This window comes from Prunus dulcis, chromosome 2 (genome assembly GCF_902201215.1).
Source record: "Prunus dulcis chromosome 2, ALMONDv2, whole genome shotgun sequence".
Lineage (NCBI taxonomy): Eukaryota > Viridiplantae > Streptophyta > Magnoliopsida > Rosales > Rosaceae > Prunus > Prunus dulcis.
The window spans coordinates 17255387-17270719 of NC_047651.1; the positions used below are offsets into that span (position 1 = coordinate 17255387).

At 34.9% G+C, this 15333-nt stretch overlaps 1 protein-coding gene across 6 annotated transcripts; it reads left to right on the plus strand.

The window, feature by feature from the left end:
• The first annotated feature begins 1099 nt into the window (after positions 1–1099).
• On the plus strand, positions 1100–7178 carry LOC117618741 (serine/threonine-protein kinase BSK3-like). 6 transcript variants are annotated; one of them, XM_034348456.1, is made up of 11 exons: positions 1101–1547; positions 1952–2202; positions 2302–2522; positions 2930–3065; positions 3666–3799; positions 3893–3998; positions 4690–4775; positions 4971–5156; positions 5807–5956; positions 6202–6282; positions 6549–7178. In XM_034348456.1, exons 2-11 carry the CDS (start codon positions 2121–2123, stop codon positions 6801–6803), a joined length of 1437 nt encoding a protein of 478 aa, XP_034204347.1. In that variant the 5' UTR covers positions 1101–1547; positions 1952–2120; the 3' UTR covers positions 6804–7178. The 6 variants fall into 6 exon arrangements, with proteins under 6 accessions (XP_034204348.1, XP_034204347.1, XP_034204344.1 ...); XM_034348453.1 differs by having other exon boundaries at positions 1103–1547; positions 2075–2202; positions 6169–6282; XM_034348454.1 differs by having other exon boundaries at positions 1103–1547; positions 2081–2202; positions 6169–6282.
• Positions 7179–15333: the final 8155 nt, after the last annotated feature.

A 15333-nucleotide genomic window follows, 5' to 3' on the forward strand; every position in this document is an offset into this window, starting at 1 on the left:
TATTTTTAAAAACCTATATAAAAATTTCACTCTGATGTTGATTGGGCTCTCAAAGAGGCCGACATGGATCCTAATTAAATCGTCAGAAATTTGTCAATCAAGGCGACTTCACTCTGCCTTTGACTTTGTTAATGATTGTGTTTTGTGGCTGCTTCTCTTTGTTTTAGGGCTTTTTGCTGTGCTTTGGGAGATTCATATAGTGCATTGAGGTTATTGTTGTCTATATATTTCTCCATTATGTCTGATTTTTGTTAGGCAATCAGGTGCTGAGGGTGTTCAGTGTTCCAATTTTTCATACTAGATAATTTGTCCATGTGCTTCAAATTTCTGTTGTGCACGTTTGGTTTCAGAAAACAAAAAACAAAAAAATCTGCAAAATAGAACATTTGATTGATGAATTCTCTTTGCACATGTCATAGTTGAACGACATATTACATATTTCTCACTTTATCTGTAACAACATATTTCTCACATTTATGATATAATATTACTAATTATTCATTTATATTATAACAGATCGATAGTCTAGTAACACCTATAATTACTCCAAAAGTGATATGAAACCGAAAATTTCATTAAAATATTGCCTTTTGAATTGTAAAAGAACATTTTGTATTAACCTCTATTTATTATTATTTTTTTCTATAGCAATACAATTTTAATGTAGTTTATGTGCCATAAAAACCACGGCTTACCCTTTATAAATTTTATATCCAAACGGCGCCGTAAAGCTTATCTTCAACAACAATAATTAAAGCAGGCAAATGAGAAATGATTATGGCGGGAGCGATGGGGCAGAAGAATGATGAAAAGTCTTCGACTTGTGTTGGCCGTTGGCCCCATTCAATACCACACAACAACAATTCAATTCAATCTCTCCACCAACAAAATCCAAAGACCATTGGCAGTGGAATTTAAAAAAATTCAAAGCAAATAATAAGACCCAGCTAATCAAAAGTAAAAGAGGAAGAAAATTAAGCTGGTCTAATTCTGCACAATTAAATTAATCAAAGAATGATTTATATTGTTTCTTAATTTAATCTCCTTTGACTCATGATATGGTTTGAATAGATTAATGGCAGATTTGTTTGTTTATGACAAATCTATAAAAAACAAAAACAAATACTATTGCAAACACCGAGCTTTTTTATTCCCTCTTCTTATATTCTACACGGATCTTGAGCTGTTTCAGACTATCACTTTGTTTTTCTCTTCTTTTCTCGATTGGAGTTTTGTTTAATCGTTTATTTCTTTGCTTTTTGAGGCAAAAGCTTGGATCTTTTAAGGGTTCTGCTTTGATCGAGAGAGGGAATATTTGATTGGCTGAAAGAGACCCAGAAGAGGGTTTTTAACGTTGGAGAAGAAGCTTGAAGGTTTTAGAGCTTTTTGGGGTCAACTGGGAAGCCTTTTGCTTACTGGGTTTTTGGTGTTAAGTGGCTTTCTGGATCAGCTGGGAAAATTTTGCCCACTGGGTTTTGGGTTTTGGGTTTTGTATCTGGGTCCTGCTGTTTTTTTCCTCTGATTTCAGCTTCGCCAAATTGGTTCAGGTACTGTGAGAGCTTTTAAAGCTGCAGTTAAGTTGCTATTAACATGTCATTCTCATTTCATTTGGCTTTGAGCATTTATTCTTCATTAAATTATGATTTAGTACTATTTGGTAGGATAGATAGAAAATGCTAATGGCCAACGCAATCATAATGTTTTCTGATAAGAATGAAAGGAAAAGGAAAATAAAAGTAATCTAAATTAGTTTGTAGCTAGAGCATTCAGTTCGGTTGGTTTACTGCCTAACAGTAAACAGAATTTTTAACCAAGAAATTGTGTATGTAGTCCAAACAAATCTCTGCTAGTACCTGTTCTCTCCCTCTACTTTTCGTGCTACTTGAGTTTGCTTGAGTTTCTGCTTTCATCACATTTCTAATTCAATGTTCCAACAAAATTAATGAATCAGGTATTTCTGTTCGGACCAATTTAGCTTCATTGGAGCATTTGTCCCACTTGAATAGCAGTAAATTTGATCTAGTTAGCATGAAGCCAGATGAACCTGAATTTATGTGATCTTCGTTTTGTTTAGAGACAGTTTCAAAAGGGATAGTTTAAGTTGATACTGTGACATTGACATGGGGTGTCAATTCTCCAAACTCAAACCATGTTGCTGGAATTCACAATTCAAGGCAGCGGTTCTTGAAGCTCCTGACATTGGTGGGTTAATTATATGTCCTTTTTTTGTGTGTGTGGTGTTTTGTTTTAATGGAGAAGCGGATCATATCTGATGCTTGTGGACTGTTGCCCTTATTGCAGATAATGAGGAGAAGAGCGATGTTGATTACTTGCATAGATTTTGTGAATTCACATTTGAGCAACTTAAAAATGCGACATCTGGTTTTGCAGTGGAGTACATTGTGTCTGAGCATGGAGAGAAGGCTCCAAATGTTGTTTATAAAGGGAAACTGGAAAATCAGAGGAGAATTGCTGTTAAGCGCTTCAATAGGATGGCCTGGCCTGATGCTCGGCAGTTTTTGGTAGACAGCTTTTAACTTGATTTCTTTTCCTTCTATGGTTTCTCGAATTACTTTCATCCAAACCATTAACATGGTATTTTTCTACTTCATAAAACTCTTAGTCAGCACATAGGTGACCAGAATTGGTGTATGTTGTCTGCACAACTATTGTTTTTATCTTTATGTTCTAAACCGATGTAATTTTCTGTTGAGATATTATGGGTTGAAATTTGGGTCATAGACTACTTTTGGCAGATAGTATTCACAAAATGCAGTGCTGTATTTCTCTGACTGTGAAGTCCATTTCTTTTGGGCCATATATATTACTTCATCATATTGTTTTATCAGCTCCATTGAAAGAAGGCATTTTCTGTCTTCTCTATTCTATGACCACTTTTGTGAGACGATTTGATTTTCCAAAACTGCAGGAGGAAGCAAGATTGGTTGGTCAGCTCCGCAACCGGAGATTGGTCAATTTGCTTGGTTGCTGTTGTGAAGGTGATGAGAGGTTGCTTGTGGCCGAATACATGCCCAATGAAACACTTGCGAAACATCTTTTTCATTGTAAGGTTTAGTTCTTAAGTTTATATGAGGCTTACTCTTCTAACTTGCACTCATTTTTCCATTTAGTGGATACCTGATCCATTTGGTCCTGCAATTGCCTCTGGATAATGGTTCCATTTGTCTTACTCATGACTTACCACGGACTTCATTTGGAATTGGACATAATAAGATATTAGGCATCATTTATTTTAGTAATGATGACCACATATTACATTAGAAATTCAAAATATAATTGTCTCGCTTAATTTCTCACTTTTCCACCCTGAATTTTGTAGTACCGAATGCTACTTGAGAGTTTATATTGGTGTTGGTATGAGTATCTACAATAATACAATGCTTGCTAGTGTGACCTTTTTTATTGGTGGTTCTTCATTCTAGGTTTTTACCCCCTCCCTGTCTGGCATTAGATTTTATTTATTTATTTTTAATTTTTTATACTATTAGACAGAAGTTAAGGAAAAATACCCTATGTGGTCTTGTTTCAGTTATAGTATCTTTTCTTATTTTGCTAAATTATCTAGTTAATTGCATGGATGCATCACCTGTTGAGTACTGTGCTAATGTTCTGTGGAGATTAACTTTATTGCTTTCTTGAATCAGGGGAAACACAGCCTATGAAATGGGCAATGCGATTGAGGGTTGTTTTACATCTCGCACAGGCTCTAGAGTACTGCACAAGCAAAGGGCGTGCCCTTTATCATGACCTTAATGCTTACAGAATTTTATTTGATGAGGTGACTATTTATTAACTCCATCTGTTCAGTACCATTTTTCTTTTATGTATATTCTGCTTGTATTCCTTGATTTTATGTATTATAATTTTGCAGGATGGAAATCCTAGAATATCTACCTTTGGCCTGATGAAAAATAGTAGGGATGGGAAGAGTTATAGTACAAATCTGGCATTTACTCCTCCTGAATATCTTAGAACTGGTATGTAGCTCCTAGAAAGCAGGCAATTTTTTTTTCTCCAAACAAGGCTCATTTAAGTTTATGATTATCTTGACAGCTGCATGGTTTAGCTATTTAAGGTAATAAAGTCATATTCTTGTTTGGTATTTGATAATAACTTGGAATGTCCTTGTTAACAAGCATCCAAAGCAGATGTAAATGGTCTTCCGACCATGGTAGACTAACTAGCCTTAATTATCAAATACATTAACAATTTACTTTCCAGATTAGTTTCTTTTGTTAGAATGGCAGATCTATCTTCGTGAAAATTTGTCTCATCATCAGATTTATTTTCTCCTGATATGTAAAAAGGAGTTCAATATGGAAATGTCGGTGCTGCGACAATTACTCTTGATGTGGATGCAGTTCAGCAATTATTGTACACTGAACAGGCATACTCCTTTTGATATATAATGTTTTGGAATTATAGGGTGAGCGCTGTTAAGTCTTTTCACCCAAACTGATCCTTCTCAATATCTTTCTATAAAGTATTGGTTGATCATATTTTTCCTTAAATATCATGTGGTGGTGCTGATTTGGAGTCTCCATGTTTATTTGCAATTGTATTTATGATTTAAGATCTGACTGCTATTGGCATCTCACAACGTACAGTAATTACTCATTGGTTTGCAAGATAAGTCTATGACTTTGCTTCACGTCCCTTGTCATGCAGGGAGAGTAACACCAGAAAGTGTAATATATAGCTTTGGGACTCTTTTGCTTGATCTTCTCAGTGGAAAGCATATTCCCCCTAGCCATGTGAGTAATTTCTTGAGTGGTAAAAAGGTGTTGACAGGAAAAGAATATTGTTTCTTGATGTTAAACTTTCTCCCTACACCATAATATTTTTTACTTTCAATTGTTAGGAGTTCTGCATCATGATTTCGTCTTCTCTGGTTAAGTGTAAATACTGAAGTAAATTTCTTGACTTGATGACTGATTATTTTGTACCAGGCCCTAGACCTGATTCGGGACAGAAATCTTCAGATGCTGACAGATTCTTGCTTGGAAGGACAGCTTTCTGATGATGCCACTGAGTTGGTACGGTTGGCTTCACGATGTTTACAATCTGAACCCCGAGAGCGACCAAATCCAAAGTCATTAGTTGCTTCTTTGACGCCTCTTCAAAAGGAAACTGAGGTCAGTTTTGTGTTTCTCTTATAAAGCTTTCGAATTTCAACTAAATCAGAGAGCATCATTTGACCACTTGAAAAGTTGCACAAATAGTTCTAGATCCGCATTTTGTGGCAGTCTTTTAAGCACAATATTTAATGGATATCTTCTTTCCACCGGACTCAATCTGAGCTATTTCTGCAAGCGCAGATTTACCGGATCTTTATTTTTATCAGCAATGATCACTTCGACACAGAACCTTTTGACAAGTGGAATATTTGAAAATTTGAGAATGGGACATGGCACTCGTGTCTTACTAGTTATGTAGGACTTATGAGAGCTACACTTTTGTTCAGTTCCTTTCATGGTGAGCGATATTCTAGGAAGAATCTTCGAAAATATGTATCGCCCCAAAACCGAGGTTCATTTTTATAGGGGTTTTAAGGTATTTTGAGTTTATAATCCCTTAAACTCATAGTTACCAACCTCAAAGTTAGGGAGATGGAGAACCACCTTCTATAAGAATATATCTATTTAAAAGTCTATGCTTACTTCTTTGGTGTGAATTCAAATCACTAATGATCTGAACCATCTTAGTAGTTCGATTAAATATAGAGGCTTAACATAATGCTGGTATCTGTAGTTCCTTTAAATTTCTTTTTTGCTTACAACTGCAGGTTCCCTCTTTTGTTTTGATGGGTATTCCAAACAGTACCTCCTGCTCTCCTCTTTCACCATTTGGTGAAGCGTGCTCAAGAAGGGATTTGACTGCTATACATGAGATCCTAGAGAATATCGGCTATAAAGATGATGGAATGACAAATGAGGTTCTATATTTTCTTAAAATGATGGAGAAATATAAAATTGCCTCTACACCTGCATATTTAGCCTTCTAGATAGTCTGCTTCTGTATTCATTTTGTGCCTGTGGTTGTCACTGAACTTCTCAGTTGCATATGTTCTGTTGAGTTCTTGCCACTTTTATCTTGTATGCAAAGTACTGTTACTGAAACATTTTCATTTCTCACATTCCATTGCAGCTCTCATTTCAAATGTGGACTGACCAAATGCAGGAAACATTAGATTCAAAGGAAAAGGGGGATTCTGCTTTTAAGCAGAAGGACTTTAGAACCACAATTGAGTGTTATTCACAGGTTAAGTTCTTATTGTGATACTGTGGTTGGTTGGTTTCTTTTTGCATTCTCTTCTCTTGTAGGGAAATTATACTCATTCCAGCTATAGAATTAGTTTCAGAAATAACAAAATGTGCTTGTAACATCTTATCTGCTAAGTCTTATAGGAACGAGTAAAATTGGTAGTTTATAAACAGTCACAAAATTAGTGGATTTGATCCTAGTAAAGCCTTTGTTGCTACTTTATTTGTATGTGTTATCCTGCTAACAGTTTCTTCCACTTGCAGTTCATTGATGTTGGAACCATGGTTTCTCCAACAATTTTTGCCCGGCGTGGTTTGTCTTATCTCATGAATGACATGCCTCAGGAAGCTCTGAACGATGCAATGCAAGCTCAAGTAATTTCCCCAATATGGCACATTGCATCTTATCTTCAGGCTGCTGCCCTTTCTGCCCTTGGAATGGACAATGAAGCACAAGCAGCACTGAAGGAGGGTACTATGCTTGAAGCCAAAAGGAACGCTGCAGCTGCAAAGAAGTGAAAACCAAGGATCAGGTACTGAATTTGACACTTCTCAGTTTGGCTCTCAGCACATATAGATGTTGCTCATAAGGTTTCGAATCATGGAAGTTAAGCTTCACTCAGTTCCATCATATTAAGATTTTGGTCATTTTCCTGCGAGATATGTTGTATTTGAGTTCTTTGATTTGATCTGATTTCTTGTCCGTTAAATGTTTCCAGTATATGAATTACTCTGGAAAATGGAAACAAAAAAAAATGTTGTAAACAACAGTGGGAGGAAAAAAGCTTGTAATTTGTGTACAAAATACATAAAAGATTCCTGGTGTATTCTTTCTGATGAAAAACAGTGGATACCATTCTCAGTTAGAAAAAAAGTTCAAGTTTGACAGCAAAACTATGAGATGGGGGAAAAGAAAAGAAAGAAAATTAGTTGGCTTTCTGTAGGAAATGTTATGACTTAAAATACCCTGCAGAAAATAACATTCATGGCAAACAATTGTTCTTACATAATTGCTTACAAACAAAGACAGTAACAAATAAAGCAGTTGAGCAATGTTAATCCACTACTTGAAAACTTCTGCAGATATATAGTTGCTTCCATGGCAACTATGCATTCTTCAAGTCAAGTGAAGCATGGATGTTGTCTCCGAAGATGCTGGAGCTGAAGATACAATTAAACAAACACCCGTAAGTTTTGAAAACAGACAGTTAAAGTTAATTACAAAAACCAAATTAAAACAAAAATAGCTAAATTTTATCTAAAAAGAAAAAGAAGAGTTGATGTACTTACAGCTTATCTATTAAGCATATCCTTGAGTTCCCGCTTGATCAAGACTACTTGCGTATCTCCATGACCTCTTGAATATCAAAGTGCCGCAAACTCCCCAAAATCCTCAAAATCCAGCAGCAAACCCAAGCCCCATACTGATGTAAAAATCCCAGTGTAATAAGCTCATCCTTATCATCCTCTTGATTGCTCAATTCCGTTTGCACATTTGATCAGCACACAAATTTTTAAGTGGAGGTCCACAGAGTTGATTTCCAGCATAAACAGAGGGATCAAAGCCTTGGAGCTGAGTCTCGATTGGAATTTCGCCAGATAATTTGTTAAATGACAAGTCCAAGAAACTAAGACGATCAATCCGCGAAAGGCTTGTTGGAATTCTTCCTTCTATCTGGTTTCTTGACAAATCAAGGGCATCCAGTGACTGCAAGTTTCCAATCTCTGGAGTGATTTGACCTGTTAATTGGTTTCCCGACTAGTTTAAAGAAACCAACCCAACAAGATGAGTGATTTCACTTGGAATCTCCCCTGTTAATCTATTTCTTGACAGATCAATTCTCTTCACAAGCCCCAAAGTGTTTTTGTATGAGTGCATTCTTCCTTTCCATATGAATGGCATCATCGTCATAAGCATAATAAGTAAATGAATGTTGATCGTCATAAGAAATTTCATACAAATGTCTGCTGGTTAGATTTGAATTTCCTTTCTGAGACAGGGAAGTCAAATTGTTGATGCATGGAGGCATGCTTCCAGAGATGTTGTTCATAGAGAAATCCAAATTTTGAATTCGTATTAGATGGCATAATTGTGAGGGCAGGCTTCCATTGAAGTGATTAGACGAAAGCAGCAGGATAACCAAATTCTTTAAGCTAACCCCTAACCATTCAGGTATTGGTCTGGATAATTTATTATGCCCAACATCAATGACTACTAAACTTGTGCAGTTCTTCAAGGATGAAGGCAATTGTCCCACAAATCTATTGCTTCTTAATTTGAGTGTTTCAATCCGAAATACGGAGCCTATTGTTGTAGGAATTTTTCCGGACAAAGCATTGTAACTCAAATCAAGCATGACTAGATTTTCCAAATGTGTCAAGCAATCTGGAACTTCTCTAGAAATATTGTTTCTTGAGAGATCAAGAAAGACTAAACCAATAGCTGCACTTGAACACAAGAATGAAATTGACCCTGAAAGTTTATTATAAGAGAGATCCAGATATGAGACTTTTGATAGAACTGGAATTTGGAGGTCATAAATCCCAACTTTAAATTCTATCAAAATAATAGTCATTTCTAAAATTTGAGAATAACATACCTTTTTTTTGTCGAATTGAGAATAACATACTTAATAGCTATTTGGTTAATTGAAATTGTAGAATTTGATGATAAGAAGATTTGTGAAAACTTGTTCCTGAACATGTTCACTGCACAGAAATGGTTTGGAACAATTTTGTACAAACATCTTTATCAAACAAATTCACTTATACCATAGTGGAAAAGTATGGACATTCACATACAGATGCGACATCAAAGCAGAGCCATATATTTATACAAGATTCGACATGAAAAAGACCACGATTCATCTAACCCTGCTACAAATTTTTTGTTTTTGTTTTTGTTTTTTAGGACCTTTCATGTTAAGAGGGGCGATATCATACTAAACTCACTTACACTACACGAATAGTAGGACTCAGACCGAGGACCTTTCTTGAAGGGAGCACTTGCTCTAAACCACTACACTATTGAATCTTTTGCGACCCATGCTATAAATTAAGTTAGACATTAATTATAATTTCCACGATGCAATTAAGTGGATAGGTATTGACTTAAGTAATTGAATTTTCAATTAATTTGGGTCGCACTATATTGATTGCCTTGATAGGAAAAAACAAGCTGCTTGCTGAAAAGTATACAAATAAGATAATCACTTTTTCTTTTTTTCCTTTTTTAATTTTCTTATTTCAATCATTTCTAATTTTATATTGAAGAAAAGTTTTGAGTGGAACTTAATTTTTTTTTTAATGCATTAATTTGGAGCATATCCTTGCCAATTAAGTTTCAATAATTATTAGATAGTATAGTACCTAATCGAATTTTGGCCCCATATTTCCTCATTTTCTTCCCACACAACTATTACGTTAACCTAGACTAGAGAATTGAGATGATGATTTGCCTTCTAACGCTAGACTTGAGAATTGAGATGATGATTTGCCTTCCAACGCACACCAGACTCCTCTCACTATTGTCTTGCAATTGTTGAGTCAACTTGACTTAACTTGAGATGGGTTGGTAACAATGCCCTTCGATGTTCACTCAACCTTTTAAATTTGCCTCCCATTCAAGACGGGGCACAAGCTACAATTATCTTCTTACAAATTTGGACTTGACTTAAATGAAACATATGTCTACCAACCCAATATTATTATTGTACATATATATTTATTGATACTTATATAATAAAGCATAAATCTTCCACCAATCACATGTTAAAAATAAGATAAATTAATATTACATGCGATGTTACGATTACTCTGAAAAATTTCTCATATTATAATTTATAGTGATGATCACAAAATTCTTAAGTAGGAAGGAGTATATTTAGTGTTGAATCTTATCGCTAAAGTTTTGGAGCAACGAAGACAAAGTGTCCTTCATTTTTTATATCAAGCTCCACCTCTATTAGAGAGATAGTGCACAATTTGGTATGTAAAAATGGTCTCTCTAGCAATCAAGGCAAAACTACATGGATTTTTTGTGACTTTTAGCCAACTCTTCATGAATAGGGATGGAAACAGATTCCCAATGGGGAATATGGTCCCCACTGTTTGTGTAAAAGGATAATCCTTTATGAATAGGCAAAACTATATTTACTTAGTAATTGATCGGCATAAAGATACATAAAATCTACAGTTCCTAGCTTATTCATTGAATGATATGCTAAAGAGTATCGAAATCAGATGAGCAAAATCATCCTGGAGGATATGAGCTTTTCCATTGATTGGGTACCATTCTCAGTTAGGAATTAGTTTAAACGTCTCTGTCTGATTATAATAAATGAATTATTAGTTATTTGATAAGAAAATGTTTAAGTTTGACAAGATTTTGCAAAAGGCTGCAATCTATGAGATGCAGAAAAGAAAAGAACAAAGTTAATTGGCTTTCTGTAAATCTTATGATCTAAAATACTCTGCTGAAATGTTGGGAGAAGTCCCAATCAAGGTCTTACAAACAAGACAAGTAACAAATCATTTACCAAAGAAAATTCCCACTACATAATTCCTTACAAAAAAAAAAACAAAAAACAAACACATATTTATCGATATATATAAATGATTTTATATCCTTATAATTCCTTACCAAAACCATATTTTTCAAAAGTGACTTATCTTGTTGAAGTGAGATATTGCTGATATGCTAAAAAGAAGAGCATGGACTAATTTTTGGCACCTCCTTTCAACTTGAGATTGGATTCTTTCCTATTTAAATGATTTTATATCTTTATAACGTGTTTGACACATTCACAGACAGAAGACCAAAACAGATCATACATCTGTTACTGCTAGAAATTAAGTTGGCCACTAATTTCCAAGATGCAAGTGGCCAAAAATTGACTTGAGAGTTGAGATTAATGGACAAGAAGACTTGTGGAAATATCGGGCTTATGGGCCAGGCTTAGGGTCTCTGGCGCGTAACTTTTATGAATAGAACTTTAATGGTCGGACAGGCCCTACGTTAATCATTCACACTGTTGGACTAGTAAGTGTACTTTGAATTGAATTTCATTCACAGTGCATGAATGAGATCGATGTATATATTTATGGCTTTTGCTTGGTTGATTAAAATAACACTATAGCTGGAAAAAAAAAATACATAAATAGGAGAAGTCCGAATCAATTGTTCTTACAAGTAATTAAAAATAATACAAAATCATATTTATTCATACTAAGCACTCCAAATTCACTCATAATCTTATGTATATATTTGTACATATCTGCAATCTTCAAGTCTTCAATTGAAAGTAAACAAATTAAGATGATGGAGCTAATAATATCAAAGTAAACAAATTAAAACCCGTCAGTTTTGAGAAATAAAATACATACAATATGAAAATAATTAGAGATTCTTAGATATAGGTGTTAGTTATTTATTATTTTGTTTTAATAAAATAAAAGAAAATAATAAATAACTAACAATTCCCCACAAAATCCAAAACTTCTTAAGGAATAGTAAAAATGAAAAACAAGTAAAGATGAGGAAACTTGGGCAATTTGTATACCGTGCAATGGGTGTAGGTGTCTTTCGGACTTGAACCTTCACTTAGTGTGAACAGCTTTCATCTGAAGGAATCATAGTGAACTATGTCTTGAACTAGACCCCTTTGATTATTACATGTTACACACACGATACCGATTGATAAACTTGGTGTGGGTTAGCGCTATTAATGGCCATGCGCTTAATCTTGATTCTCATGAAAGTTATTAGAGAACAACCCAATTCTCACAGTCCCGGCCTCACGATTACTTTCACTTAGGTGAGTCCTCTAAGAGTACATGCGACCTGTACCCTGTAAGAGTATGCTCGCCTCGAAACTCATTCAGGATAATGTCATTCCTTAATGTCACACCCATCAGCACTAATGTCATAGGGATGAGCAGGATATTTTAATTAATATCTTCTATTTTAGAGTGCTGGAATCTAAGTCACGCAATATGAATTGTAAATACCCCCTTGAACCTTCTTCATGGGATCTCCAATCACAAAGATTAGGTTACCTCCCTATGTGACTTCCTTACGGGCTTAGGCTCATCCCCCTCAACAAATTTAGGACTGCATTCCTAGATAAACCTTTGGTCAACTGATCAGCAATATTCTTTTCAGACTTCACAAAATCCAAGGATACCACTTCCTTATTTAATAGGCTTCTCACAGACTTATATCTAACTTGAATGTGTCCATTCATTTTCTTATTTGTATGAGCTTGTCTTACAAAATCTATGACAACCTTATTGTCACAATGAATAGAAAAAGCTGGTATGGGTTTGTTCACAAGGGGTATCTCAAGCAAAAAATTCTTAATCCATTCAGTCTCAGTGCGTGCAGTATCAAGAGCTATAAGTTCTGGCTCCATTGTACTTCTTGAAATTATTGTTTGTTTTGGATGCCCAGGATATAGCTGCTCCTCCTAACAGAAATGCATATCCTGAAGTAGACTTTACATCATAATTATCTGTAATCCAATTAGCATCACTATACCCTTCTATTACACAAGGAAAACCTTTACATATTGAGTAATCCAAAGTTCCTCTCAAATATGTGAACACTCGCTCTAAAGCACTTCAATGATCTCTACTTGGGTTATGTGTATATCTGCTCAATCTTCCTACAGCATAGGCTGTATCTGCCCTAGTTTTATTTGCAATATACATCAAAGACCCAATCATTTGTGAATACTTAAGTTGAGACATAGGCTCACCATTATTTTTCTTTAAGCTCACACTAGGATCATAGGGTGTTGAAACCGGATTGCTAGTAAAATAGTTGAACTTTTTGAGCATTTTCTCAATTGAACTAGATTGATCCAACGTAAAGCCAGCTAGGTCGAATGTGTCCTTTCACACCACAATGGTCGCAGGTAGGCACAAAGTTGGATTGTGGAAGAGACAACTTTCCCTTAGAGACAATATTCATGGAATCGAAACCCAAATTGGGATCATGAACAAATTTTGGAGCTTCTTGAGTTGACACATCTTTGACAAAGATTGTCTCAAATGATGAAGGTGTAGAAGACTCATCTATATATCCTAAACCTCTTTTATCACCAAACAATTTTTCAAAATTAAGCATTTTATCAATCTTTCCAGCACCAATGGTTAAACCTTGAATCTTTTCTTTTTCCAACTCAAGTTCATGTTCCAATCTTATATTTTCAAATTGTAAAGCATCAAAAGATTCAGATTGTTTAACCATGTTGTTTTCAAGTGATTTTACCATCTCAAACAAGTTTTGAACCTCAATGTCTTTCTCAAATAACATGCATTGCAAAACAGAATTTTCAACCACCAACTTATCATGCACGACAATCTTTTCATGCTCAACTAATGACTTTTCAAACTCAAATAAAATCAATCTATGAAGAAGCAAGGATTTGTCATTTTCAAGTACATTCAATTTCTCAATCAAATCCGAATTTTCTTTTCCAAGAGTACTAACTTTATGATCCAATTCATACATGTCAACTTCATTCTCCTACAAGCTATCACTCAACTTCCTTTTGGCCATTTTGAGAGTTTCATTCAGTTCATCAAGTTCCTTGACCTTTTCTTCAACCATGTGATTATGTTCTTTGAAATTCCTCTCTAAACACAGATTCATTTCCCGAATCATATTTTCCTTCCTTAACTACATGAACTCTAGCAAGGCTAGAGTTATGAATAGAATCAACAAGAGCAAAATTATTTGCCTCTTCATAAGACGAAGTGATATAGTTGTTGGAATCATCACTATCACAATCACTCCATTATGCACTAATTGACTTTTCTCTCCCATTAGACTCTGTCATGTGGTTATTTGCACATTCCACATCAATGTGGCCATCGCCACCACATAAGTAGCTCTAACCGGTTAGTAAAGTTACTCCACATTTTAATTTTATAATTCGATTGGTTCAAATTTTAGGTTCTCACATTCAAAGATCATTCATACATAATTTCATCCAAATCGAAACAGTACTTTTATGCACTTGATTAGTATCATGAAAATTTCATTGTTTATTGAAAATGGTGTTCGTCTATTTATTTGATCCATATGAAAGCATGTTGTTGAATACTAAGATGCATATTATTGCACATGGATACCATATTAGAACACGAACACCCAACTTAAAACTGATTTGCTATAAATCAAAAGGCCTATAATCTTTGAAGCACTAATGCAAAGCTTCCATCCTCTCCAGCTCATATCCATAATCACTTATAAGTCGTCCCACTCAGCTAAGTACTCAAAAGAAAGAGACACTGAGCAACTCCTTTATAACAGTCATTAATTGGAGTTTAACCAACAACACATTTGTTATCCAACAATCTGCTTTAGTTTGGTGACCCGTAGAAAAAAGGCGAACCCACGATCATCTTTGGATGAGTTTCTCTAGCTAGGTCATCCCCTTCCTCTAGCTCTCTCTCTCTTTGAATGGGTTTCAAAAGCAAATACTATCATTTTATTGTTCACTACTGTACTCTTCATCGTTTTATCAGTAGATCCTTTTGCATCATGCCCTTCACCATTCTTCTTCAAAATTACCATGGTAAACATTAATCTAGACCATAGGGATAGAACCTTCTTCATTCTGCAACACTTGGAAGTGTGTGGGTTGAAGTAAATAAAAACATGTGCCATTCTAGTTATGAAGTGATGGTTAAACTCGAATTTCTTAATTGAGAGCCAAAGGAGTTGAACTGTGGGGTATAGTTCAAAAGATGATGTTCAGAAAAAATAAAAATGAAAATCGAAAATTTGAATGTGAGTTAGATAACATAATTGTCATGGAATTGCGATGTCTCTCAATTCAGACCTCGGTTCCTAACAAATTCTATATGCTTGTAAAGCTAATTAGTCACTTCGTGTCAAATGCAAGGTACATGTTTATGAATTTTGTGAGGCGACAAGAAATTGCTAATATATGAAAATTATGAGAGAATTTTTGTTTGTGGGAATTTTATGTGTATTCTTCTCCTTGTAGGAGGTCATATTTATAATACAACGAAACTT

Excerpts from the sequence above, each read along its gene's own strand:
- LOC117618741 (XM_034348453.1), top strand. The coding sequence starts at position 2,121 with ATGGGGTGTCAATTCTCCAAACTCAAACCATGTTGCTGGAATTCACAA. Across the intron at positions 2,203-2,301 it reads TCTTGAAGCTCCTGACATTG|ATAATGAGGAGAAGAGCGAT; the intron begins GTGGGTTAATTA and ends CCCTTATTGCAG. Across the intron at positions 5,157-5,806 it reads CTCTTCAAAAGGAAACTGAG|GTTCCCTCTTTTGTTTTGAT; the intron begins GTCAGTTTTGTG and ends TTACAACTGCAG.